This window comes from Nothobranchius furzeri, chromosome 16, assembly GCF_043380555.1.
Source record: "Nothobranchius furzeri strain GRZ-AD chromosome 16, NfurGRZ-RIMD1, whole genome shotgun sequence".
NCBI classification, from domain to species: domain Eukaryota; kingdom Metazoa; phylum Chordata; class Actinopteri; order Cyprinodontiformes; family Nothobranchiidae; genus Nothobranchius; species Nothobranchius furzeri.
The window spans coordinates 34169575-34196886 of record NC_091756.1 but is presented as its reverse complement, the minus strand read 5'-3'; the positions used below and the strand labels follow the sequence as shown (position 1 = coordinate 34196886).

At 42.3% G+C, this 27312-nt stretch overlaps 1 protein-coding gene across 1 annotated transcript in view; it reads right to left on the bottom strand.

The window, feature by feature from the left end:
- The window catches only part of LOC107387988 (transient receptor potential cation channel subfamily M member 4), a 39184-nt gene that overhangs the window by 7581 nt on the left and 4291 nt on the right, over positions 1–27312 (bottom strand). The window contains exons 5-26 of the mRNA XM_015963290.3: positions 20403–20572; positions 19791–19962; positions 17958–18022; positions 17644–17862; positions 16221–16323; positions 15023–15144; positions 14557–14865; positions 14331–14432; positions 14100–14228; positions 12074–12203; positions 11570–11715; positions 10917–11029; positions 10726–10830; positions 10357–10406; positions 10025–10263; positions 8235–8350; positions 7091–7223; positions 6832–7006; positions 6570–6735; positions 6305–6486; positions 5992–6124; positions 5844–5916 (exon numbers count right to left, since the gene is read on the bottom strand). Coding sequence (XP_015818776.3) covers positions 5844–5916; positions 5992–6124; positions 6305–6486; positions 6570–6735; positions 6832–7006; positions 7091–7223; positions 8235–8350; positions 10025–10263; positions 10357–10406; positions 10726–10830; positions 10917–11029; positions 11570–11715; positions 12074–12203; positions 14100–14228; positions 14331–14432; positions 14557–14865; positions 15023–15144; positions 16221–16323; positions 17644–17862; positions 17958–18022; positions 19791–19962; positions 20403–20572 — 3152 coding nt within the window. The remainder of the gene's footprint in view (positions 1–5843; positions 5917–5991; positions 6125–6304; positions 6487–6569; positions 6736–6831; positions 7007–7090; positions 7224–8234; positions 8351–10024; positions 10264–10356; positions 10407–10725; positions 10831–10916; positions 11030–11569; positions 11716–12073; positions 12204–14099; positions 14229–14330; positions 14433–14556; positions 14866–15022; positions 15145–16220; positions 16324–17643; positions 17863–17957; positions 18023–19790; positions 19963–20402; positions 20573–27312) is intronic.

The window sequence follows — 27312 nt, the reverse complement described above, 5'->3', positions numbered from 1 at the left end:
CCGAACCGGATACATGGGCTTGTCCAACTGTGGACCCACCACCCGCAGGAGGAACATGAAGGGTCCGGTGCAATGCGAATCGGGTGGCAGACCAAGGCGGGAGCCTTGGCGGTCCAATCCCCGGACAAGAAAACTAGTTTTTGGGACATGGAACGTCACCTCGCTGGCGGGGAAGGAGCCGGAGCTTGTGGCAGAGGTTGAGCGGTACCGGCTAGATATAGTCGGACTCACCTCGACACATTGCATTGGCTCTGGAACCCGAGACCTGGAGAGGGGTTGGACACTCTACTTTGCTGGAGTTGCTCCGGGTGAGAGGCGGAGGCCTGGGGTTGGCTTTTTGTTAGCCCCGAGACTCTCTGCCTGTGTGTTGGGGTTTACCCCGGGGGACAAGAGGGTAGCTTCCTTGCGCCTTCGGGTCGGGGAACGGGTCCTGACTGTTGTTTGTGCTTATGGGCCAAATATCAGTTCAGAGTACCCACCCTTTTTGGAGTCCCTGGGACGAGTGCTAGATAGTGCTCCATCAGGGGACTCCATTGTCCTGCTGGGGAACTTCAATGCTCACGTGGGCAATGACAGCTTGACCTGGAGGGGTGTGATTGGGAGGAACGGCCCACCTAATCTGAACTCGAGCGGTGTTTTGTTATTGGACTTCTGTGCAAGCCGCAGTTTGGCCATAACGAACACCATGTTCGAACATAAGGAGGCCCACCGGTACACTTGGTACCAGGGCAGCCTAGGTCACAGGTCGATGATAGATTTTGTAGTCGTATCATCTGACCTGCGGCCGTATGTTTTGGACACCCGAGTGAAGAGAGGGGCGGAGCTGTCAACTGATCACCACCTGGTGGTGAGTTGGATCAGATGGCAAGGGAACATGCCGCGTAGACCTGGCAGACCCAAACGCATAGTGAGGGTCTGCTGGGAACGCCTGGCAGAAGAACCTGTCAAGACGGTCTTCAACTCCCACCTCCGGCAGAGCTTTGACCACGTCCCGAGAGCAGTGGGGGACATTGAGTCCGAGTGGGCCTTGTTCCACTCTGCGATTGTCGAGGCGGCTGTTGCTAGCTGTGGTCGTAAGGTGGCCGGTGCCAGTCGTGGTGGCAACCCCCGTACCCGCTGGTGGACACCAGAGGTTTGGGGAGCCATCAGGCTGAAGAAGGAGGCCTACAGGGCGTGGCTGGTCTGTGGGTCTCCGGAGGCAGCAGACAGGTACCGGATAGCCAAGCGGGGTGCAGCAGTGGCAGTTGCCGAGGCAAAATCTCGGGCGTGGGAGGAGTTTGGTGAGGCCATGGAGAATGACTATCGATCGGCTCCAAAGAGGTTCTGGCAAACTGTCCGGCGCCTCAGGAGAGGAAGGCAGCAACTCGCTCACACTGTTTACAGTGGGGATGGGGAGCTGCTGACGTCAACTGAGGCTATAGTCGGACGGTGGAAGGAATACTTTGAGGAGCTCCTCAATCCCACCAATGCGCATTCCGAGGAGGAACCAGAGCTGGGAGGCCTGGGGATGGACTGTCCGATCTCGGGGGCAGAAGTTGCTGAGGTAGTCAAACAACTACACAGCGGCGGAGCCCCGGGGGCGGATGAGGTTCGTCCTGGGTATCTCAAGGCTATGGATGTTGTAGGGCTGTCATGGTTGACACGTCTCTACAACATTGCGTGGTCATCAGGGGCAGTTCCTAGGGAGTGGCAGACCGGGGTGGTGGTCCCCATCTTTAAGAAGGGTGACCTGAGGGTGTGTTCCAACTATAGGGGGATCACACTCCTCAGCCTCCCTGGAAAGGTCTACTCCAAGGTACTGGAGAGGAGGGTCCGATCGATAGTTGAATCTCAGATAGAGGAGGAGCAATGTGGTTTTCGTCCTGGCCGTGGAACTGTGGACCAGCTCTATACCCTTGCAAGGGTGATGGAGGGGGCATGGGAGTTTGCCCAACCAATCCACATGTGTTTTGTGGATTTGGAGAAGGCTTATGACCGTGTCCCCAGGGGCACCCTGTGGGGGACGCTCCAGGAGTATGGGGTGGGTGGCTTTCTGTTAAGGGCCATTCAGTCCCTTTACCAGAGGAGCGTGAGTTTGGTCCGCATAGCCGGTAGTAAGTCGGACCTGTTCCCAGTGAGGGTTGGACTCCGCCAGGGCTGCCCTTTGTCACCGGTTCTGTTCATCACTTTTATGGACAGAATTTCTAGACGCAGCCGTGGTGTGGAGTGTGTCGAGTTTGGTGGCAGGAGAATCTCGTCTCTGCTTTTTGCGGATGATGTGGTCCTCCTAGCTTCATCCAGCTCTGACCTTCAGCTCTTGCTGGGTAGGTTCACGGCCGAGTGTGAAGCGGCTGGGATGAGGATCAGCACCTCCAAATCTGAGACCATGGTTCTCGACCGGGAAAGGGTGGCTTGCCAACTCCGGGTCGGGGGAGTGGTCCTACCTCAAGTGGAGGAGTTTAAGTATCTCGGGGTCTTGTTCACGAGTGAGGGTAGGAGGGATCGGGAGATCGACAGGCGGATTGGTTCGGCGTCTGCAGTGATGCGGACGCTGAGCCGATCTGTCGTGGGGAAGAGGGAGCTGAGCCAGAAAGCCAGGCTCTCGATTTACCGGTCGATCTATGTCCCAATCCTCACCAATGGTCATGAGCTTTGGGTAATGACCGAAAGAACGAGATCGCGGATACAAGCGGCCGAAATGAGTTTCCTCCGTAGGGTGGCCGGGCTCAGCCTTAGAGACAGGGTGAGGAGCTCGGACATTCGGGAGGGACTCGGAGTAGAACCGCTGCTCCTCCGGATCGAAAGGAGCCAGTTGAGGTGGTTTGGGCATCTGGTCAGGATGCCTCCTGGACGCCTCCCCGGGGAGGTGTTTCGGGCATGTCCTGCCGGCAGAAGGCCCCCGGGGCGACCCAGGACACGTTGGAGAGGTTATATCTCCAATCTGGTCCGGGAACGCCTTGGGGTCCTGCCGGAGGAGCTGGTGGACAAGGCCGGGGAGAGGACGGCCTGGAGCTCCCTAGTTGGGATGCTGCCCCCGCGACCCGGACCCGGATAAGCGGAGGAAGACGACGACGACGACGACGATCTCAAATTTCCGGTTCCTCCAGAAGGGAAATACCCAATGGAAGGGGTGAGCATTCCGTGACTGTGGTTGTGTTCGCTTTCGTCAACGCACCCCAGGGCAGCTGTGGCTACATTTACTGCTTTCTCATCTGGACCAGATCAGTCCCGCCCAGATATGTTATGTTGTAATTACATGTGGGTAGCCTAATTTTTTTCCTTGCTCAACCAGCCCTATTTTCAGTCCACCTCCACCAGCTCAATGGCCTAGTGGTATAGTGTCCACCCTGAGACTGTGAGATCAGGGTTCAAATCCCAGTCGGGTCTTACCAAAGACCCAATGCTTCCCTGCTTGACACTCAGCATTAAGGGGTTGGATTGGGAGTTAAACAATCCCAGGGGATGGGTCACATGTGGAGAACAATGGCCTAGTGGTATAGTGTCCACCCTGAGACTGTGAGATCAGGGTTCAAATCCCAGTCGGGTCTTACCAAAGACCCAATGCTTCCCTGCTTGACACTCAGCATTAAGGGGTTGGATTGGGAGTTAAACTATCCCAGGGGATGGGTCAAATGTGGAGAACAAATTTCACACACACACATCAGTGATAACTAATTAACCTATAACTTTTTAATCTCTAATTCTATTCCTAGTGGTAAATAGCACTTCAGATATCCAAGAACCAGGGCCAGATTAACACTTTGTTGTACCCTGGGCAACAATATTAAAGGGCCCCATCATCACGACCCGAGGATCACCATAATATGGTCACATACAGAATATTTTACTGTAATATGCAGTAAATATACTCAATACTTGAATGCCTGACATCACGTAACCCGCTCAGGGTAACCTTTGACCCACCTCGTGTGGACTGACCAGTGAGGAGAGGGTCTTGTCTCAGATGTATACATATTACATGTGTATAACTTGCTTTATACTGGTAAAAACGTGTAGTGGAGATAAATCTACCTACATTTTACTTTTCAACACTTTGTTTTGCTTTCTTGTTTTTATTTAACGGTTTTCCTGTCCTGTGTGTCTCTCATCTTCCTGCACCTCCTCTAAACTCTTCAGAAAAGCTGCTGCCTGGATTCTTACTTTTTCACCTCATCAGTTACTTTTGAGTAGATCAAAGGGATCTCCTGACCGCAAAGCGGAGTGCGCGTTTCGATGCTGCGCCAGTGAGGTGAAATCACTGCAGCGCATGCGATGAGCTCCGCAGCAGCAGAGCGCTTCAGGCACAAATAAGACAGAAAATAGAGAACATGTGCGGACATGAACGATCGTGTGTTAATTATAGTTTTTTGGTTGCACCACTTTGAGAATGGACCGTGCGCTGGGCGCAGCAGCCTGGAGCGCAGTGCACCAACGATCATCGCTCTGCCGCTCTCTGTGCTCTCTGCTCAAGAGTCCATAAATGATGTAATATCGGTAGAAAACTTTTTTCCGGCTCCCCTGGATGTGTAGGATATCCAGCTCCCCCATAATTGGATCCCTGCTCCTGGATGAAAAACCGGACATTTTCATCAATACAAGAACCCCCCCACCCCACCCCCGACGCCCCAGACAGAGAGTGAAAAGTGGACATATCCGGGGAAAAGAGGACCTATGGTCACCCTAGTTTATTATAAAGAGGGAGATTACAGATACAGTATTTTTCTCGTGCCCTTGCTGCCCTGGGCCTGGGCCCTTTAGAGTTTGTGGGCCCCTGGGCAATTGCCCAGTTGCCCATATGTTTAATCCTTGCCAAGAACATTCTTACTGAATGAACATTTCAGATATCTGAAATGTTCATATTAACAATCATTCTGTGATAAAAATCTATGACATCATAGATATTATAGAATGTAACTGCATAAGATAAAAATAACATCAAAGTTACTTTGCGAGATAACTAATTACTTTTACAATGTGATAACTGAGTTACTATCTTTATTAACATTTGGAAAACGTAATTAGTAACTATAATTACTTTTGAATGTAAGATGCTGAACACTGACAACAGCTTTTGTAGTTAGAGTGTGGGTACCAGACTGGCCTGCCTGCAGTCCAGACCTGTTTCCCATTGAAATTGTGTGGTGGATTATGGAGACAACAGACTGTTGAGCAACTGAAGTTGTACATTAAGCAAGAATGGGAAAGAAATCTACTTAGACATCTTCAACAGCTTGTAACCTCAGTTCCCAAAGTCACAGTGGTAAACATGCCCCAGTCCCAGCTTTTCTGGAACATGTTTCAGGCATCAAATTCAAAATAAGTGAAGATGTTGTTAAAAAGAACAATAAAGTTAACCTATCTGGGCATTAGATATATAGTCTTTGTAGTTTATTCAGTGAAGTATAAGTTGAGAAGTAATTGACAATCCTTGAATTCTGTTCTTGTTTACGTTTTTTACGTCCCACCTAACTGGAATTGGGGTTGTGTAAAGCACAAATCCCACAATGCACCATATCTGAGCATCGAACTGGCAAATCAGATGAAAGGGGACCTGTCATAAAGAAGTCTTCAGGTAAGGTAAGCTAAAAGAAGTGTAATTTATTGTGGATTTGTTGCTTTTTTAATCAAGCTGAGTGAAAACTGGGGGGTTTTATATTTCTAAATGTAAATACTGAACATTTTCTTTCTTTCAGAACCTGCTAGAATTATCCTTTACTCAATGCAAAAAAGTCACTTTAAAGTTTGTTAATTTACATATTTTGTGAGTGGAGCATGATTTCTGTGATATTAGCTTGAAATTGGTAGATACACAAAACTAAAATTTAAACAAATACACATTTACCAGTTGACCTTCAAGTGTTTACCTCCGTTTCCAGAGCCCCAAGTCTGAGATCAATATCTCTGCTTTCAGTGAAATGTTTCACAACTCCATCCATTCTGAGAAAACAAATATAACATCAGAGTTGAAGTAATAGTACATCAAAGTCTTGTGCTATGGACAGTGTGACTCACTTGTCAGATATCCGTTTGAGTCTCTCTGAGTCACTACTTTTCTGGATTTTGTTTTGTGCAGCCAGGACGTCCTCTTTCTGGATGGTTTCCCACGTCGTTAACCTGTTTGATTCTTTTTGGTCTAAGTGCAAGACTGGTAGAAATAGTGTATTTTATTAATATTAACGTTCATATCTGAGGTGTTTATTTAATGACAGAAACCCAACCAGTAAGGAGAAATCTAATGTTTTGCTCAAAATTATTTGGAAGGAAAAGCAGTAATGGACCGATTAGAATCCTTCAGAAAAAATAAAGCTCAAGTACAGATGCTGACCAAAGTGGTAGATCTTGACAGAAGGAACTTTTCGGATTTTCCTCTTGATAAACAAGTTGATGTGTGAGAGGATGATGAAGGGAGGAGCCAGCGATGGACGAGTATGATACTGGACTATCACGTTGTAGCGCTGGAACTTCCAGTAGATGTCGCTGTTACCCTGCACTTCACTGAAGGTGTAGCTGTGTGGAAATTTCATAATTAAACAAAATTTACATTTTTAAGGTTTAGCAAGTCAGTGTAGCCAGGGTTGGGGTTGACCTACCTAAACATGGCAATGAGCAGGTTGATGAGCAGGATGTTGGTAACTATCAGATAAATGACCAGCAGAATAACCACCAGCCAGTTATTGTACAGAGACCTGCATGGCTCTGCACCCTCATCAATCAATGTTGTGTTGTCTGTGCACTCCCGATCCCAGTCCTTCCCAACTGAAGAGAAAACCTTTAATGTCACTGATGTAAACCTTAAAATGCATTGAATGTAAAATAATAATTCAATAAAATGCCATTAAAAATCCCTTGTACCATCAACCTCCTCCACAGGAATCTGGCCATAGATGTGTAAGTACGGCCTGTAGAAAACTCTGCGAAAAATGCGACTCAGGCTCGGGTCATAGGAGTAAAGTAAAGCCTGATTGGCTACTCCGTACGCCATGAGCCACACTCCCAGGAAGAAGAGGAAGAAGAAGATGTCCTTAACCTAAACAGGTGAATTCAGTATTGTATCATTACAACTTGGACATCAAGAAGATGTAGAAACATAAAAGTATTTGACATTTCTCACCATCTTGCCAACAATGATAATTTTTGGTCCCAGCTGTTTGTGAATGGCAAAAATGTGAATGAGGCGAAGGGTGAAGACCATGTAGTCCACACACAGGGCGTCCCGTCCATATTCATAGGTCTGCTCAAACATCCTAAAACCCCATTAAATGTGAAAGTATAACAACATGGTGAGACTACCACCTAGTGGTCAAACACAAAAATCATAAAGCTGACAGCTCTGGATAATGCGAGTCTTGGTCGACACCTCTTCCATGTTTCATGGAGAAAATTCAAGATACTTCCTACAGAGTGGCTGCTTCCCAATTTTAAAAAGGGAAACTAGAACATTTGCTTAAGATTTAAATGGAAACAATGCTTAGCCTCCTAGGAGGGTGTTGAGGGTGTCAAAAGAAAGCTTTCATAGACTGTCAAAGAAACAATCTGCTTTTTGTCAGAATTATAAACCTGCGGTCCTAATCATGACCCTGTGTTATGTCAAGGAGAGAACAAGCTTTAGTGTTCTTCCACAGAAGGGGAATTTGTGGGAGGTGCTGCAGGTGATTTGGCCCCCATTTGATCCATGTTTGCATTAACACATGTTGTGTGTCTAGTGTTAGGGTTACCCTTTGGCTGTCATTTTGTTAGTAGTGCTCAAAGACCATTGTTTATCTGGTGCTTTAGGACTGCATCTTGTCTTTTTTTAGCTGATGTTGAGGTTGTTGGCAAAATCAAGCCACAACCAAAAAAGCAGCTGGTTGAGCATTGACAAAAATCTTTTATGGATTCCCTCTGATTTCATCCCTCTGGATGTTCTCCAGGCAAGTCCAGCAAGGGACTTGCTGAATACGAATCCTGTCCAAGAATCAGTCTCTGAATTTCTCAGGAGGGGAAGAAAAGAGTGGCTGGGGAGAACAGTGTGAGCATTTCCTGACAAGATGTGCAGCTTTTCAAATGCTTCAAATTAGACAAAAACAAAACAGAGAAATTGAGTGAAAGCCCTCGTTTCATTTTCATTCCACCAGTTTTAAAAAATGTTGTTTGTTTTGTATTATTTGTTTTAATATGTCCTATCTATAAATAGGCATAGATTCAAAGAGTATTTTTTGTTAAGATATTAGAAAAAAGAAAACACTGATTATCTTTGAGATATTTAATGTTCATACCTGCTGATCAATCCTGTGATGAATAATATGATGGCGATGAGGTCAAATTTATTCCACACATCCTGAAAATAGACTCTGATGTTTTGACGCCAAGATGATCCTTCTATAAAGAAAATCTTCAACAGAAAAAAAGTTATATTATATATATATATATATATATATATATATATATATATATATATATATATATATATATATATATATATATATATAAATTAATTGTTGGTTGTTATGATAAAAAATTCAGTTATAGGACACACACAGTGATATTTGAGAAGTGAAAATAAAGTTTATAGGATTTACAGAAAATGTGCAATAATTGTTTAAACAAAATTAAGCAGGTGCATAAATTTGGGCACCACAAAAAAGAAATAACTTAATATTTAGTGGATCCTCCTTTTGCGGAAATAACAGCCTCTAAATGTTTCCTATAGCTTCCACTGAGAGTCTGGATTCTGGTTGAAGGTATTTTGGACCATTCTTCTTTACTAAACATCTCTACTTCATTCAGGTTTGATGACTTCTGAGCATGGACAGCTCTAACTCACACCACAGATCAATAATATTCAGGTCTGGGGACTAAGATGGCCATTCCAGAGCTTTCTACTTGTTCCTCTGCATGAAGGGCTTAGATGTGGAGTAGTGTTTAGGGTCGTTGTCTTGGTGACAGATCCACCCCTGTGAAGCTTCAGCTTTGTCACGGATTCCTGGACATTGGTCTCCAGAATCTGCTGGTATTGAGAGGAATCCATGCTCCCCTCAACTTTAACAAGATTCCCAGTCCCTGCACTGACCACAGCCCCAATGAAGCTGGCTTGTCCAAATGTGCTTCAGCATACGTCAAGCAGCTCTGCTTGTGCTGTGGGTGGAGAAAAAGCTTTCTCTGCATCACTCTCACATACAGCATCTCCTTGTGTAAAGTGTAATAGTTGAACGATGCAGAGTAGGTCCATCTGAAGCAAGATGATGTAGGTCTTTAGTGCTGGTCTGTGGGTTCACTGACTGTTCTCACCATTCTTCTCTTCTGTTTATCTGATATTTTTCTTGGTCTGCCACTTCCAGCCTCAACTTGAACTGTGCCTGTGGTCTTCTATTCCCCAATATGCTCCTAACTGTGGAAACAGACAGCTGAAATATCTGAGACAGCTTTCTGTATCCTTCGCCTAAACCATGATAGCGAACAATCTTTGTTTTCACCTCATGTGAGAGTTTTTCTGAGACCCTCATGTTGCTGCTCTTCAGAGATTATTCAAAGAGGAGGGAAACGTACAATTGCCCTGCTTAAATACCCATAATTGGATTCACCCGTGTATGGAGGTCAAGGGTCACTGAGCTTACCAAACCAATTTAAAGTTCCAATAAATAGTTCCAAAGGTGTTGGAATCTATAAAATAACAGCAGTGCCCAAATGTATACACCTGCCTAATTTAGTTTAAACCATTAATGCACGCTTTCTATAAATCCTATAAACTTTGTTTCACTTCTCAAACATTGCTGTGTGTGTCTCCTATATGATATATTCAGAATTTTTTTTATTGTAACAACCCATTATTCATACACAAAAATTATGAAGCTTATCCAGGCTGTCTAAACTTTCGCATCCCACTGTATGTGATTGTTATAAATGTAATAAAGCTCTATACTTCATGCTGGGTGTGTTCATGGGCAATTACGGCTGTAGCATTAACCCTGAAACCCCTGTTTAGTACATGCCTTGGTTTCAATTTCATGGTTCTTCAGTAAACTAACTTTCCGTATTTCTTTAAGCGCAAGATTAAAAGTTGATTCACCTCTCTGATCTCCTCGCACACAAAGGTGAACACCCAGAAGTACAGCACGTACTCTGAGATGGACGGACCAGAGGGTGGCGGAGGCTTGAAGTCCATCAACAGCACGTACGCATAAAACACCAGAAAAAGGAAGTACATCAGGACGTTGCCCAAAAATGAAGTGACTGGTGCAAACCAGAACTGGCGCCAACGGGAGATGATGAACGGACGTGGTGGAGTTCTGTAAAGTTCAGGGAAGCCTGTACAAAAGTAAAAGTAAAAACAGATGTTGTAACAATAAATGATGTTTACTCTTATTATGCTTCAGAGCAGACCTCTTAAACAGAACTGACCTTTGATGGTAGCAGAAGTGGGAGTACAAACTTCATCTGCTTCATCTTCACTAGAGCAACAAGAGAATTTTAGTTATTAGAGTAATTCAAAACTATTACAGTATGTATCCTATTACTTGTACCAGCCAAACCAAGGGCTGTCACTTCTGTCATAGCCTGAATAATGTTCTTTTCTAGAGGTAGTTTTTTTTTTATCAGCCTTAGTACTAACTGCATTTTTACATCCTCATGTGTGACTCACTTTAGACAAAAGCATCGGTCAAACTGCACTGTACAAAAATCACAAGTACCCTGAGAAAACCCACACATGCACAGAGAGAACATGCTAACTCCATGCAGAACACAGCAGAAAAAGCCTTATAGATTTACATTTGCTTGATGGCCGAGAAAGAGAAGACAGTCGTCCCATAATGACTGTCAGATGGACCGTCTTCTTGAGACGTCTCCTCCTCTTCAAGCTGGTCATTTGGCAATCTGTATGACACATTTTACATAATTATTTCTGCAAACTGTAAAACATTTAGAAAACATTTAGAACCTAATGATTCTGTAGGTTTGACCTGAAGGAGATGAGGCTGGTGTAGCAAAGGAACGGACAGAAGAAAGTGAGCAGGAGCTTCCACACATGTGTGTTCCTGTCCATGTCCCCCCACCAGATCTGGGACAGCAGAGCCTGGAGGACAAAGAGATCATCATGAGTCTTGGCTCATCTTTATCTTCATAACTTTCAAAAAGCAGTTAACCTTCTGTTCCCTTTAATAGATACAGGCACACACTTTGCTCTCTAGGACATATTTATTAGCTCGCCTAGACCATACTACTTGTGTTTAGGCACATTTCAGATGCTTTTATTCAACGCAACATACAAATTAACCAGAAATGCATGATTTTGGTTTGCAGTGCCCAGAGAAAATCCACACATGTGTGGAGAGAACATGCTAACTCCATTCTTTAAGGCTGACTTTGCTACCATGTAAGATAACTTAAAGGAAAAAAAAGTGTATAAAAGTCATCAACTTAGTCTGTTTGAAGTAGGCAGGAATGATTACCGAAATAATCGGGTTCAAATTTAGCACATTTGCAAAAATTGCATTTACAAAGTTAACACATACATTCAGGACATTAAATAAATCAAATGTGTACACTTGAGTGGACTAAAGATCATGAAAGTATTTATTTTGTATCTGGCAGCATATGCTGCTGTGCAACACACCTGTACTCCATCATGGCTGAAGAAAAGCCGTGCATCAGCTCCCACGCCCATCTGAAGGCAGGTGGTTCCTCCCCAGAAAGATGATTTTCTAATCAGCAGATCAAACGAGCGATTTTCATCGCTGCTGTAGCAAGAGCTGAAGACATCTGAAGGGAAACAAAGCAAACAAGATAAATCTGTTAGAAACTTTTAGTTCTTTTGCATACATTACTACAGACGTCTACTTAGGACGCCAGTTTTAGTGCATATAAACCTTCCCATGATCAGGACTAATCTCTATTAAACTACATGCTAACTTTGAGTTTTTTTTATTGTAAAGCCAAGTAGAGTTTATTCAGAGCATGATAAATGTTTACCTAAAGAATCAAAAGAAAATGAAAACACTAGTTTTTATTCAACTCATAACAATGTTGTTTTACAGATCTTTAAAATAAAATCTTTATTTTTCCACATTTTTATGATTATCGTCATCCCAAGAGTTGAAAATCTAGTTACTCTTCTCACCGTGTGCCAGATTCTCAAACTTCTGGGCCAGCTCTTTCATGGAGAGTTTGGTTTCATTCTCAGTCTCCAGCCTGGACAGCTCCCTCAGCATCTTACATCCACTCAGAGCAGTCAGCACAGATTCACTTCTCTAAGAACAAACAAACAAGGCAGGGGTGACAACTCAAAGAGAAATTTAAATATTATCATAGGACCATGTTTAAGAGGGAAGTAGATAGCCTTTTGTTCCTCTAATCGTATCAGTTCATAAAACGTGTATTACGTCTACAACCAGTAGTCTGCAGCCACACCATTTACCTGCCTGGCAAACACAACAGAAGAGTAAGGCAAACTGATAAATTAGGTTAAACAATTTATGCATTTGGTATATTCTCTTCTTAAGAGTAGTTGATGTGTGCATGTTTCCTTACATACAAACTCACATTTAAAAGGTATTTATTCTTAGCTGGAGTTGTCATTATATTGTTTTAGTTGTTTTATCAACAGAGGTGTGGACTCGAGTCACATGACTTGGACTCGAGTCATTATTTTAATGACTTCTGACTTGACTTGATAAAATCTATAAAGACTTACAACTTGACTCGGACTTGAACGCCAATGACTTGCGACAAAACGACTCGTATCTGTTGACTTGAGCACGTTTGATATTTTAGCACAAAAGTGGCTCGACATGGACAAAAATCATAAATCATTCTTCGTTTTGGGTTTGATCTTGTACAGCTAAATGGAGCCGCACTTTGTTTAAAATCAATTTCAGTTGCACTTCCTGCTTGATCTTCTCAGTCCCTACACCCCCAGCAGGTCCCTGAGGTCCAGTGATCAAAGCCTACTGGTTGTGCAGCACCAGGCTAAAGACCAAAGGTGACAGATCATTTGCTGCTGTGGCTCCCAGACTCTGGAACTCTCTCCCCCTCAGCCTGAGATCAGTGGACTCCTTTAAAAAGCAGCTGAAAACTCACTTGTTCAGGCTGGTTTTATGTGACCTTCATCACCCTCTCCTTACTCTGCTCTCCCCACCTATTCCACCTTATGTTTATGTTTGTTTATTTATTTGGCAGACGCTTTTATCCAAAGCGACTTACAATTTATAACCTATAGGGCATGTTGTGATCTGTGGGGGAAACCGGAGTACCCAGAGGAAACCCACGCATGCATGGGGAGAACACGCAACTCCACGCAGAAAGGCAGCAGCCGAGTTTCAAACCTGCAACCTTCATGCTGCGAGGCAACAGTGTTAAAACAACTGCGCCACACAATGCACCTTCCTCAGGATCCACTGATTTCCCTCTTTCCTATTTAGTCTCTCTCTTTCTTTACATTTTTGAATCACAATTGTCTATTTTTGCTCATTTAAAACATATTTTTAATCATTTTCTAAATTATTTTTTATATTTTAAAATTTTTTGTTTTTGTGAAGCGCCTCGTGATTTTTATCTCGAGAGGCGCTACAGAAAAGATCTTTTCTTCTTCTTGTTGTTTGAGCAAATAAATTAGGCTTAAAGAAGCTTTATTTCTGGAATTTATTTATTATCATTATCATTAAATTGAAGTTGGACAGATGACTTGATTATGACTTAAAAATTCAAAGTCAAGGACTTGGACTTCCACATCATTGACTTTGGACTCGAATTGGACTTGGACTTTACTTGAGACTTGACTGGAAAGACTTGTGACTTGAAAAGCAGTGACTTGGTCACACCTCTGTGTATCAGCATGATCAGGAAAAGTACCTACTATTAACTATCACATAGTATGGAATTTCACACCCCTTCGTGATCTGACTGAAGACACCTTTAGTCCACATGATGTGTCACATTCATGCCAATAATCAACAAGCTGTTTTTGACAAAGTTTGCTTCATGTCTCTTGTGTTCTTTAGTATTATTTTTGGATGTACCTTGTTCCATTTGATGTTTTTACTCTGTAATTGTTAAACTACATGTTTTGTTCTGTTTTATAAACAAAAAGTAATTCAATAAATTATTTAATCAAAACAACTCCATGTTTTCTGTCTCAGAGTTTTTACCATCTCCCAGAAGAAAGTCGCCATCTCACAACGGTTCTGCAGGACAGCCCAGATGAAGAGTGAAGCCCAGGGGGACTGGCAGCTTTCATTTCTATATGCACAGTCTCCAAGCAGCAGTTTACTTGCACGCTGAGAGGAGCAGAGAAAAACGTAAAGAGTGAAGTGATTATGGTCATAAGTTAAAAATTAAAAGAACAAAAATATGATTGTTGTCATTTTACAGTATAATACCTTAAGCGCTTTCCTCTGGGATACAATATCCTTTAAGTTCAAAACATCATAGTAGAAGGGCTGACAGACGTCACCCGTTAATGATTCCAGGACTTCTGAAACCTAAAAAATGTATTTAAAAAAAACTAAAAGTTTAGCCATCAGGAGTTGTTCCTTTTGTTTTACATCATTTCAAATGAGCAAAAACGGCCAACAGAAAGTTTTATACATAAGGGGGAAATGTCACCTCAAAAAGAGTGATCTTTCTCTTTGGTTCACTTGATGGTTTCTCTGTTGTCCTTTTGGAGAGTGACTCTTGCACATTAGTAGCTGATGCTGACATAGATATAGATGTTGTAGGTCCAAGCCGTAACACCAGATGGTCCTGAAGTAGCTGGTATAGCAGCGTTCCTTTAGCTACAGAACAGTAAAGCTCCTCCAGCCGACCATAGCTCAGATAGTCGTGGATGTTAAAGCCATTTTCAGTAAAAAGACGGACAAACTGGGGCTTGTCATTGATCAGGACATCAGTCATGGATTCTTCCAAATCTTCATGCTGTTTAATTAGAAGACGGGGTAATTGTTAGACAGGATTATTTATTTAACACCAGTTCTGCTGTTGTTCAGGGGTATAAACTACTGCATCCCTGCCACTTTAACTGATAACCAAATCTACATTACGTGTCTACTTTAGATTGTCTGCATGTCCTCACCTTCCACTGGATGTCTCCATTAAAGAGTTCACTCTTTGCTATGTCCACCCTGTTCCATGTGACAGCTAGCTTCAGCTGTTCATAGTAGGGGCTGGAATCGACTGATCCACGGTGCTTACTTGCTAAAAAACCAAAATGAGAAAGGACTACTTTGGTATATATAAAATGTGCATATGCTTTACAAGGTAAAACTCAGACAATTCGAATATGATGCAAATGTCCATTTTTTGAGCAATTCAACTTTGACTGAGAGACCATTTAAAGCTGTTATAGCAAATCCGCAAACAAGCTAGTTTTTAATGCAAACACGGTCACGGAACACTCACTCCTCTCCTCGGGTATCTTCCCGGGATCCGCTTCCATCAGAACTGGTAACCCACATTGCCAGAGGACATGAGGGAGCGCTAAACACTAGTCGCCATTTTCTACGTCCAAAAGTCTTTTGTTGCCCATGACTTCAAGTGGTGTTTTACTTTTGGGGATATACTAAAGTTGACGTGGTATAGCCGATTGTTTCTCTTTCTCTGATATTATTGAGCAGTGAACCTCTCAAACCAGTGGTGTTCTGTTGTTAAGTACACAAGTGCGTATGAATGGAGGACCCAGGGAAGTGTGGTGGGTCAATAGTTGCTTTCGGTCCGAAACATGTTATTGGTGGAGGTTTTTTTTACTTGAGAAACACTTTAATATTTTGGTTTGTTCTTTGTTTTAATCAACATACAGTAATTATAGCTATACTAAATTAGAACTTTAACAGGCTTGAAAAAATGTTTTAAGCCAATTTGTTTTCCTAACTGGGCTGCACAGCAGTGCAGTGGTTAGCGCTGCTGCCTTGCAGCAAAAAGATCCTGGGGTCTTTCTGCAAGGCGTTGGCATGTTATCCCTGCATGGGTTCTCTCCGGGTACTCCGGCTTCATCCCACAGGCCAAAAACACACCTGATTTCAATCAGCAGGTGATTAACGGGCTTCTGCAGAGCCTGATGAGCTGCTGCACAGGTGATTCAACCATTGAATCAAGCCTATTGGAGCAGAGGAACCATTAAATGTGCTGGATACTGGCCCTCCGGGACCAGAATTGAATGCCCCTGCTGTAGGTGACTGGAAGCTGGATTGTTGCTGTGACACTAAAGTTTTCGCACTGTGGGACAATAAAGGGATTTACTGTTCTAATCTATTTAAGCTAAAACTTTAACTCACCTCCTACCAATGCTTTGAGTAACACTGTGTCAAAATCCGTTGGGCTTTCCTGCTCGCCGTGGTAGACTGTGATCAAATCTCTGTTCTCGTAGATGCTTAGAGCCTAGAGACAGAAGATAGAACACAGGAAAAACTGAAATCTTTAGAGATAAGAGCACAAAACTCGATGTTACGGACAGTTAGACTATAAAAACTGATGAGAGGTGTATAAATACCTATCTTCTTTTGAATGACATTAAAACTGTAAATGTAAAGATCTGGACAGTCCTCACTACACTGGACTGCATAAACGACGCCACTGAGCTTCTGTGGGCGTTTTGTCTTTTGGATGGACCAGTTTCTGTCTGAGGATGTTGTTGGGTTTGACATTTACTGAGATGTTGTGTTTGGAGAAGATTCTTCTAAGTTTCTCTGAGACTCCTGCCACGAATGGGATGGTGGTGCCTTTGCGCCTTTTGTCCTTTTCTTTGCTGGTTGCTGCTGTGGATGCTTTTCCAGAATTCTTTGTCGATTTCCCAAAAGCCCAGTCAGGGTATTTGCAGTTTTGGAGAGCTTTCTTGATGTGCTTCTCTTGCATTTGTCTTCCTTCAGTCTTTCTGGAAATTATCTCAGCCCGAGGGCGAGGAGTCCTGATGATTGATTTTCTGTAGCTGAGGGTGAGACCACCAAGGCCCCCGCCTTTGGCTACCACCCAACTTACATAGCACTCAACTCTAATTGAGCCTTTGTTTAATCCGGTACATTCAGGTTAAAAAAACATAATGCATGCACACGCCAAACCCATTTTCAGTTTTAATACTTAAATCTTTTCATCCCCATTTTCATTTATTTATCCCATCCTACTTAAGTCACCCCTGAGGTTTTCCAGAATTAGGTCATAATGGCACTACCTTGAGCAGAGTTACCCAGACCTCCTTCTACTCTGATACCTCCTCCAGTTCCTCTGGAGGTGTTCCCAGGTTTTTTAGTGAGATCTAATTCTTTCAGCAAGACGTGGGTCTGCCCTAAAATCTCCTCCCAGTAAGACGTCTGAAACGTCTCACATCATGAGGGTATCCATAAAAAAATCCTCAAACTACCGGCTTGCATTTATTGACCTCCCAAACTACAAATCTTCTTACTCTATCCCTGAAGTTGAGTCCCGCCACTCAGCAGAAATAGCAAATGGCCTGTATGTATATAGCGCCAGTATTTTATATAGTGATAGTGTGGATGGACAAGCTAAGGATCTATCTGGCAAGTTGAGTGAAATAATGAGTGTGTGCCCACTTATAACTCTAAGACCACTATTAACATTTTATGGACAGTAAATTTGTCCATAAATGGAAGACAAAGAGGAAGCACTAGTTTTTAATTTCAATTTGTAGTCACTTCTTGTTTAGAAGAACATCTCAGAAAAATACACGGTTTCTGCAGTACCCACCTTTTCAACGAGTTTGTCCGTCGCCTGTTCGGCAGGAAAGTATTTCTTCACTTGTTCTGTCACTTTCTCTTTCAAATCCACATTGGTACTGGCCTCACCATCACCCTTGGTAGAGGCTGAAGACAGGTTGTTCAAGAGATCACTCAGGAAGTCTGCAGTGCCACCTGAACCAGCCAGCACCAGCCAGGGAATGGATTTCTTCAGAGAAAGATCCACTCTCTGGGAAAAGTCAGGACATCAATAATTCAGTGGTAAATCAAAAAGTTTATTCTAAAACCCAAATCACACAATTTTCTTTCTGTCTGTAACTCTACCTCAAGTCTGCTTGCCTCTCCTGATATCAGCATGCAAATGACAGGAACATCGATGCTGCCACTGCCTGTTTAAAATGACACCCAAAGCATTATTTTTATGTTCACTTTCTTGGACCAAAGGAATATAGTTACATGTGGCACAGTAGGTCAACTATTTAAGGGAAAACACACTCAGTGCTTTCTCCCATCTTTGGGGTAAACCTCTAGCCTAGAAATACAGACAAACCGTGGAAGTAGAAAAGATTTTGCTGGAGCTTAGTCTAGCCACGCCCCACTGTAGGGTTGGACATTGTTTGATTTTGAACGATTCGGATTCCAATTTCTCGTTTCGATTCCGGTTTCTATCGATTCCCGATTCCAATTCTTTCAAGACATTCCATGTTTTACATGAGCCAGCTAACCACAGGTCCTACTTGATGAAATAATCTTAACTTCAACATGAATTTAAATTCTATGAACAATAATATCACCTTCAATTAGACAAAACATGTTTTGGAGAAAAAAAGAAAAAGACTTGCAGCACAACCAGTGTGTTTGTTTCTGACCACAACCAAAGTCTGGAAGAAGCCTTTGGGATGAGAGGCGAAATGTCTCTAACATATCCAGAAACGTCCAGCTGTTTTCAGCTAAAACTCTCAGGATGATCATGTCCAGGATGACTGAGAACTACACCTCCATGCTGCAGCAGCTTCAGTCAGAACAGAAAATGAAACTTAAATGTAGCTGCTGTCAGTAACAATCTAACAGATTTTAAACATTAAAACTCTCAACAGAAATAGTTCAGAAAGGAAATTAAAATGTTCACAACTTTGTGTGTGATTTATTATTATTATTATTATTATTATTATTATTATTATTATTATTATTATTATCTATTTATTGTGGCAGAAGCTGGTGTGGTCCACCAGAGAAAGCTGCTCTAGCATGATGACTTTAATTATTCTATTGTTCAGCCTTCTGACGCTCACGCTCACACACACACGCTCACACACACACACACACACACACACACACACACACACACACACACACGAGTGTTGGTGAGTGGCTGCGTCTGACTGCTGATGCTCTGTGTGTGTGTTTTTATTTCTGCAGTGAGGCAAACTCACCTCACACCATCCAGAGTTTGTTCTTTAAAGCTTCATTTAAATCAACCGTGTGACGTATTTTAACAAGTTTCCTCTACGCTGCAGGAGTTAAAGTTAACATTATGGAGTAAAAGTTCGGCAGACACGTTTCTTTACATCTGGGTGGGGGGTGGGGGGGGGGACTCAGTGCTGCACACAGACAGCTGGTGTGGTCAGCTCTGAAAAGCGTGGATCACAATTTGCAGATCACGTTTATTTTTCACGGAGATCGGCCCTGGATTCCTCTTACATAAGCATACTAGGAATCAAAACTAGGAATCGAAATAAAAAACTTTGAATGATTCTGGGAAAAACTAACGGTTGATCCCGGTTCCAATCTATGCTCGATGCCCAACCCTACCCCACTGCGACCTCAGCAGGTCTACCATTGGCTGGGCTAAGTGTAGGCTGGGACAATCACAACACTGTTTGCTGACAGATGTTAGGGGAGCTTAGCACCATTAAAGCAGAGTGTTTTTTTTTCTTTACGATGACAGCTGAGCTACGACGGCATAAAGGCGGTTGTTGGAAACGGCTTTGGCATCAACTTTGAACAATTTAGACTTGGGTATTTATTTGGGCTTTACTTCTTATATGCTCCATTGACTGATCTGTCTCTATAAATATGTCACACTCTTGGTTGGACTCCAAGGTTACATGCATGAGCAATGAGATTATTGGGCACAACTGTGTGAATATTCCTCACCCGTGCGCTGATGGGAGATGTAGTTCTCCAGTTTAGCTTTGAATGCAGTCTCTCTTCCTCTGCGGCCCACGGTCCCATCATCCACCAGCAGGAAGGCCCTGTAGTTGTTGTCCAGGCAACAGGAGGAATCCTGAGATGAGTTCTGCACATTGTATTTAGCAGGAAAGCTGCCCTGTAAAAGGCAGAATCAGGGTTAGTTTATTCCAGGGTTTTGCATTGAATATGCAGCATAATCTACACTTTTCTTCTTTTATATAAAAATAATTTGTATTCATTTTAATGAGTGTGAAGTGGCTGGGATGGGATGGCTCAGCTCATCTGAGTGTAGTTGAGTTCCCCGCCAGCTTCGTGGCAGAAAGTAGGGGCACCCCTCATAGGCAGGTGGGTGAAGCAGCAGGAAGGAAACTTTGGAGCAACCAGTGACTTTGCCCCCTAGCCAATCAGCAGCCATAGTCGAGATGCTGGCTCAACCCAGCCTTGCCAGGAACCTCAATGGAGCAGGGACTAAAAATTGGGAAATCAAACTGTGCTCTTGGAAAAGGTGGTCTCTTTGTTAAGAAGCTATTCCATTACAAAAGTAAAAAAAAATAAATGTGCAAGTTTCTGTCCAACCTTAGAGTTGACGAGTTGTCTTCTCTTGTGCACCAGGCCCCATGAAGCGATGCCCAATGCCACCACCCTGTTGGAATATGAAGAAGCTGCAGCCGCAGCATGATCTCTGACTGCCTCTCCAACACACCTACTGATGCCTTCTCGCAGTCCTGTTGTCAGGATCCATGCTCCTGGATGGGACATGATTCAATAACAAATTTAAGAAAACACTGGATTTTATATATATCTTAAGAGACAAGACCAGGGGCCTCCTGACTAAAACCCTACTCAAGCTTAGCATAAAGATTTACTGACACAATTTAATTTTCCAGCCACCAGCCCCTCCTGTCTGCTAACTCTCACTTGAACAAGCTGGTATAACCCTCCCACTGTCTTGATGGGTGACCCCGCGAGGAAAGTTGACCATTGAGCAGGATTGATGGTTTATCCCTTGAGGTCCACGTGGCAGGGGTGATGTGGTGCTCACTCCTCTCCCCTGCCATATGGACCCAAGGGATAAACCATCAACCCTGCTCAATGGTCAACTTTCCTCATTAGGACAGTGGGAGGGTTAAGGAAACCAAACAGGTGCATGGTTTGTTGGGTTGTTGTGCGTCAACCCTAACCCTCTATGAATGGATTAATGAGTGTGCAATCAGTGTGTCTGCTGGAGTTGTTGATGAGAAAAAGGGGTGTACAAATGGGAGAAAAGAAAAAGAGACGAAGCTTGCAGGAGTTTGAGGAGAAAAAAGTGAAGTTCCTGTTGGATTAATGTTTTTTTCTGTGACTGTAATAGACACAAAGACTGGCTAAAGCCGTGGTGTTTTACAGTCACACCCAGAAGTGGATGAATGGATTGAAGTGACAAGGGATATCTATAGTATGGAAAGGCTAACCTATGCAATTAACCTGGATTTTCCAAATTTCACCTTCATTTGGAAAAGGTGGCTGCGATATGTTGAACAAGCTGGAATCTGGTGATGTTTTTTTTTTGGGGGGGGGGGGGGGGATACGATGTTACTATAGGATTTCTAAACTTGCATGTAAGAGAATGTATAAACAAATAATGTATAAACGAATGAATGACAAAAAAGTATTGCTCTAAAGAACCCACACTATATTAATTAAAGGGATGATAAATGCACCATTCAAAGATCAATGTTTGTTATTTTTATTTTTGTGAGTGTTACTGTTATTTGTTTATTTTTTACTCATCTCACTTGTTACTGACCAGATATAGGTGTAAATCAAAGGATCTTTGCTGTTCAATGAAAAAGTTCAATAAAAATGTCAATTACAATATTTATATGAATCAGCCATTGCTATTGGCTATTGGCTCAGACTTGTGCTGTCAGCTGGTTTTGTGGTATAGCTGTAGGATGATCTTTGTAGACATCTTTGTGTGCATGCAGGAGTGGTTGGGTGGTAAAAACACAAATCTGTCTTCTACGTCCAGAATGTGTACAACAAAGCACACAAACAGAGGAGCCTCACCTCTTTAGGTCAAGACTTTGCAGTCCACTTATCAGAAGGACAAGGGATACACTTTGAAGATTACAATGGACACAATCTGGACAGAGAAGATAGATGGTTTGAGAGGGGAGTAAAGGAAGCCATCTATGTCAAATGAGAAAGACCAACATTAAACAAAGGAGGAGGCCTCGGGTTTCACCTTTCCAGCTTTAAACTCAATTCCAAAACAGTTTCAGTCTAGGTCACACCCGACTAATCAAAAAACATTCTAATACAAGGTCTTTAACAACATCAACGACTCATCAGGGTGTAGGGAGGAATGGAGGAGTTCATTTGTAGTTTCAGTTGATTAAGAAACAACAGACAACAAAAAAAAGAAAAAAAAAGAAACAACAGACAACTACAGTTTATAAGCACAACTCTCCCATATTCCAGTCACAATTTACAAAGCTCCGTCTTCCAGGAACCAAGGATGTCATGTTGCCTTCATTCGAACCCCTTTGGATTAAAGAGAAACTTCATGTGTAGATCCCAGACCCAAGATGAGTCTAATATCTGGATTACCCCAAATACCAATAGCTAAAGGCTCGATAGCAACTGAAAATATATGAGGCAACATTTGGCATCCCTGCCTGGTTCCACGGCTTAGGCCTAAATAATCTGAGAGTATTATTTGTGTGGACAGCAAACAGTGAAGTGGAATAAAGCAATTAATTTAGGCCCAAATTTACACCTTGACAACGTCTCAAAAAGGTTGTCCCATTCCACTCAAATGTTTTCTCAGCAGCCAAGTAAAGTATGTTTTGGTCAACCTTTTGGATTGGCGAAGCAGGTTTGTACAACACATTAAACAGTCAAGCATTTAAAAAATGACTTTACAAACCCTATCTGTCTAGTCAACTGTAGATGCACCTTCACTGAAAAAAGAGATTTTTGGAATGCTACGAACCACCAAATAAAACCATCTAAAATGTAACTAAATATATTAGTTAAAGACTGAGATTAAGAAAAAATTATTTAATTCCAACCAGAATACTCATTTTATTTTATATAAAACTAGAACCTAACTGTAATGATTACAACTTAACCAAAAAGTTAGTTCAGCACAATGATCTAGTTCTAACCCAAAAACCATTTTATTTAATTAACCAACAAAACCCAGTTGTAATTATTAGAACTTAAACAGAAAAATTTGTTCAGCACTACATCACACTTTGCAACATAAAAAATTACTCAATAAAATAATCTAAAATGTGACTAAATATATTAGTTAAAGAAGTTGTCGATGGTCCTGGGCTCTCAGGACCGTGTCGAGAAGGGACCGTCGACAATGTCCTGCTGATCTCCGACCGTGGAGCATGAGCTGATGTAAAAGGCCATGGCGCCCAGCTACGATCATAGCGGTCTGAGGCTCTGCTTGTTATTTAACAGTCCCGGTCCATATTAGATCTCCACAGGCGACCAGCACCACTACCACATGGGTATTTCTCAATGTCAAGGTGCCTGGCCTTGCGAGGCGATGTCTTGCGAGGCCAGGCACCTTGCTTACGGCCACTGTCCTTCTCTGGTCAAAGAAAACGGCCCACGGTGGTCACGTAACGTCACGTGACACGCACGGGAGACAACGTTATATTTTATACGTATTAATATATATATATATATATATATATATATATATATATATATATATATATACACACACACACATATATACACATATATATTACTGAAGGACATTAAGGTTTTTTTACACCATTTTAACATAAATTAATATAACCAAGATAACCAAGATGGCTGCTGTGGTGCAGACACATGGTTTGGCAAGTCCTACATGTTTGCCAAAAAAACTTGAAAAACAATCCAAAAAAAGAAAGAAAAAGACCTTGGATTACTCCATCAGCATCCTGCTTCATATTGTGGATAACCTATTATCTTCTCCTGAGCTCTGCTCTGCCAAGGAAAAAGATAAATCAAATCCATCACCCAAGCAAATGGAGTCAGCATTTGCTGTTTACAACAGTGCTGGACTATGGCCACGCCAGACTACCCCCAGATGAGCTGAGGCAGGAGACCACAAATAGACCTCTAAAGGGCTATTTTCATTATTTTCTAATACTTATTTTGGCTGGAGATGTTCAATCAAATCCTGGGCCTCTACCAGTTACTGGATTAGCCCCTCAGCTAGTTGGACCACTCCCAATGCTAGCTGGGCCTCTACCTCTGCTTGCTGAGAAAATGCCACAATTAGCTGTGAATTCATCTCCATTACTTGGGCCTCCACCATTTCTGCCCAGACCTCGACCACTACCACCTAGGCTGATGTCATGGTTAGCTGGGGTTCCACCCTCGCAGGATGAGCTCTCATCTTCTCTGGGGCCTTCACCACTGTGGCTCGGGCCTCTACCATTACTAGCTGGGCCACCACCTCTGACAGCTGGATCTCCACCTCTGCCATCTCTGCTACCGGTACTGGCGCCACGGACAACTGGGCTTTCACCCATGCTGGCAAGGCCTACATTGTCATGGCCTGGGCTACCATCGCTGCTGGAGAGGTTTCTACCTCTCACCCTAATGGTTGGACCGCCATTGCTGCTACCTGGATTAACAAAGCCGCTGCCAGAATCACCACTGCTGGAGAGACTGCCATCTCTATCGGCTAGACTCCCACCGCTGCTGCCTGAACCAACATCATCTCTGCAACAACTGAACTACAATATGATCAACACCAGTAAGCCACAGTAAAGTGTAATGCAAATCTGTAAACCAAGAAACCCAGTGTTGAAAAAACACCGGACTTTTAAGCTATTTCAGACTCTGAATTAAGCTAGAACAATATGGGATCCGCAATGTAAAAATAAAGGGTTGCTGGGTGGTCATTTGAATATACGTAGCATGGGCCCAAAAACAGAGCAATTGGAACACCTTCTTATCAGCTTGAACATAGAATTAATAGGATTAACTGAAACATAGCTTAAGCCATCATCTCCAGAAGCTGTTGTAACACTAGGGGGTTACAATGTTTATAGAAGAGAGACTGGAGGGAAAAGGGGGCAGTGTTTTACTGTATGTTAAGGATACTATAAAAAGTACTCAGATCATTACAATTGAGTGTGTTGGAGTTAATATTTCACTTTCTGTAGAAATGTGCTTCACTGTAATTTGTCTATATTATCCACCTTCTGCAAAAGTACATTTCTATGACCAACTCAAATCTCTCTTAAAATGTTGTGATTTCAATAAGGAAGTTATCCTCATGGGGGATCTCAACATAAACTGGGAAAGTAAAAGTGATAGGAAAAAGCATAAAGAGATTATAGATCATTTTAATCTTACACAACTTATTAAAGACCCAACTAGGATAACATGTAATGGCACATAGAGACAAACTCCTTAAAAATTCAAAATCTGGCCTTAACACTGATAGATTAAATTTTACGTCAGTTAGAAATAAGGCAACACAAGTTTGAGTGGCAAGGACCAATTTTTTATGATGATGATTGAAAAGGCAAACGGAAATGGGAAACTAATTTGGGAAAATATTAGTAAACTCACTGGACAACCTAGACAACACAACAAACAAAGAACTTGAACTTAAATTTTATAACAAATTGGTATCTGAACCATTTGCTCTTGCATCCGGTTTAAATGAACATTTTCTAAATGTAATATATGAGATCTCACAAACTTTCACAAATCCAAATGGCACCCTGCAAAACTCAGGTAATGAAACATTAGACAGTGATCCAAATACTGGCATCTCATCTTCATCAGTAAACTGATTGATATCAATAGTATTACAGCATTAGAAGTCTCGAACATAATTTCCACCTTAAGAAATTCAAAGGGATGTCTTTAGTTTTGATACCAACTTTTTGAAGCGCAACAAAACTGGTCTTTTACAACCTATAATTCATTTAATTAATTTGTCAATTACACAGACAGTTGTTTCACAAGAGTGGAAAGTGGCAAATGTGATTACCATCTACAAATCAGGAGACAAAACAGACCCTGACAATTACAGGCCGACCAGCATGTTGCCTCATATTTCAAAAGTTGCAGAGAAATGGGTGGCTAAATCTATTTTACAACAGTTGAGCAGTGGTGATCAGTCCCTTCATCCTATGCAGTTTGGCTTTCTCTGTCACTACTCAGAGACAGCTGTCTGTGTTTTTATTGAAAAGGTTAAATCATACTTGGACAGAAATATTTGCGTTGATTTTAAAAGAGCATTTGACACAGTAAACCATTTTAAACTCATCTCAAGACTTGCAGCATTTAATTTTATGGATCACACAGTTAAATGGCTCCAATCATATCTATCTGACAGAAGGCAATGTGTACAGGTAGGTGACAGTAATTCACCATACCTTTATACTCCAGCAGGTGTCCCCTAAGGGTCAATTTTGGGACCATTGCTGCTTTCACTCTATGTTAATGACTTGCCAAACGTATGTCGAAATGTATATACCATTATGTATGCTGATGACACAGTCATTTTTACACACTCCAAAAGTCCTCAAGAGGCAGCTCAACAACTTTCAACTGCTTTAAATGACCTCCAGAAATGGCTAGAGGACTCGTGTCTTTGTCTCAACATCAAGAAAACTGTGTGCATGTTATTCTCCAAACCAACACCAAGACTGACACCAGCAAAGGTGTATCTGAAAGGAGAAGAAATACAAAATGTTGAACAAATCAAATACCTTGGGGTATGGTTGGACTCAAAATCATCGTTTAGAAAATGTGCAAAATATTATCAAAACTGTAAATTATGATTTGCGTAATTTTAAACATATAAGAGCGGCCCTGACAGATAAAGCAGCAGTCACATTTTTACATTCAATGATACGGTCACACATTGGCGATTGCATCACCAACTGGTCATTTACTGCCTCTTCTATTATCAAACCTGTTGAGTCCTGCTATAAAAGGGCAATGAAAATCCTGGACAAAAAGCCAATGTTGTATCATCACTGTCCAATTCTGGATAAATATTCTCTACAGAGTTTCCAAAATTTAAACATCTTAAATCTGCTTGCCTGGTCTATAAAGTCATTCATGGTCTAGCCCCTCCACCACTGAATGATTTTATTATTCAAAAGTCACATAGGGACTCTTCCAGAGTAACTTGAGCTACAGTTGGAGGTGACTGTGAGCTCCCTCTTGGGCGAACGGCATCTTCTCAAAATGTTCTGTCATTCCAGAGCTCGACTTTTTGGAACAGCATTCCTACTCAAGTGAGAGAGAGCTCAAGTTTTGTTACTTTCAAAAGACAACTGAAACTGTGGCTACAGGAAACTCAAATATGCAATCAAAGATGATGCTTTTATTTGCTTTTACTCTTGTCTTTTTTGTAAAATATGTTCCTAACTGTTTTTGTCCTTTTATCTGCCCTCTTTTATCATTAACCTGACAGAGGACTGCAGATGGAAATTAGCCCTACAATCTGGCATATTTA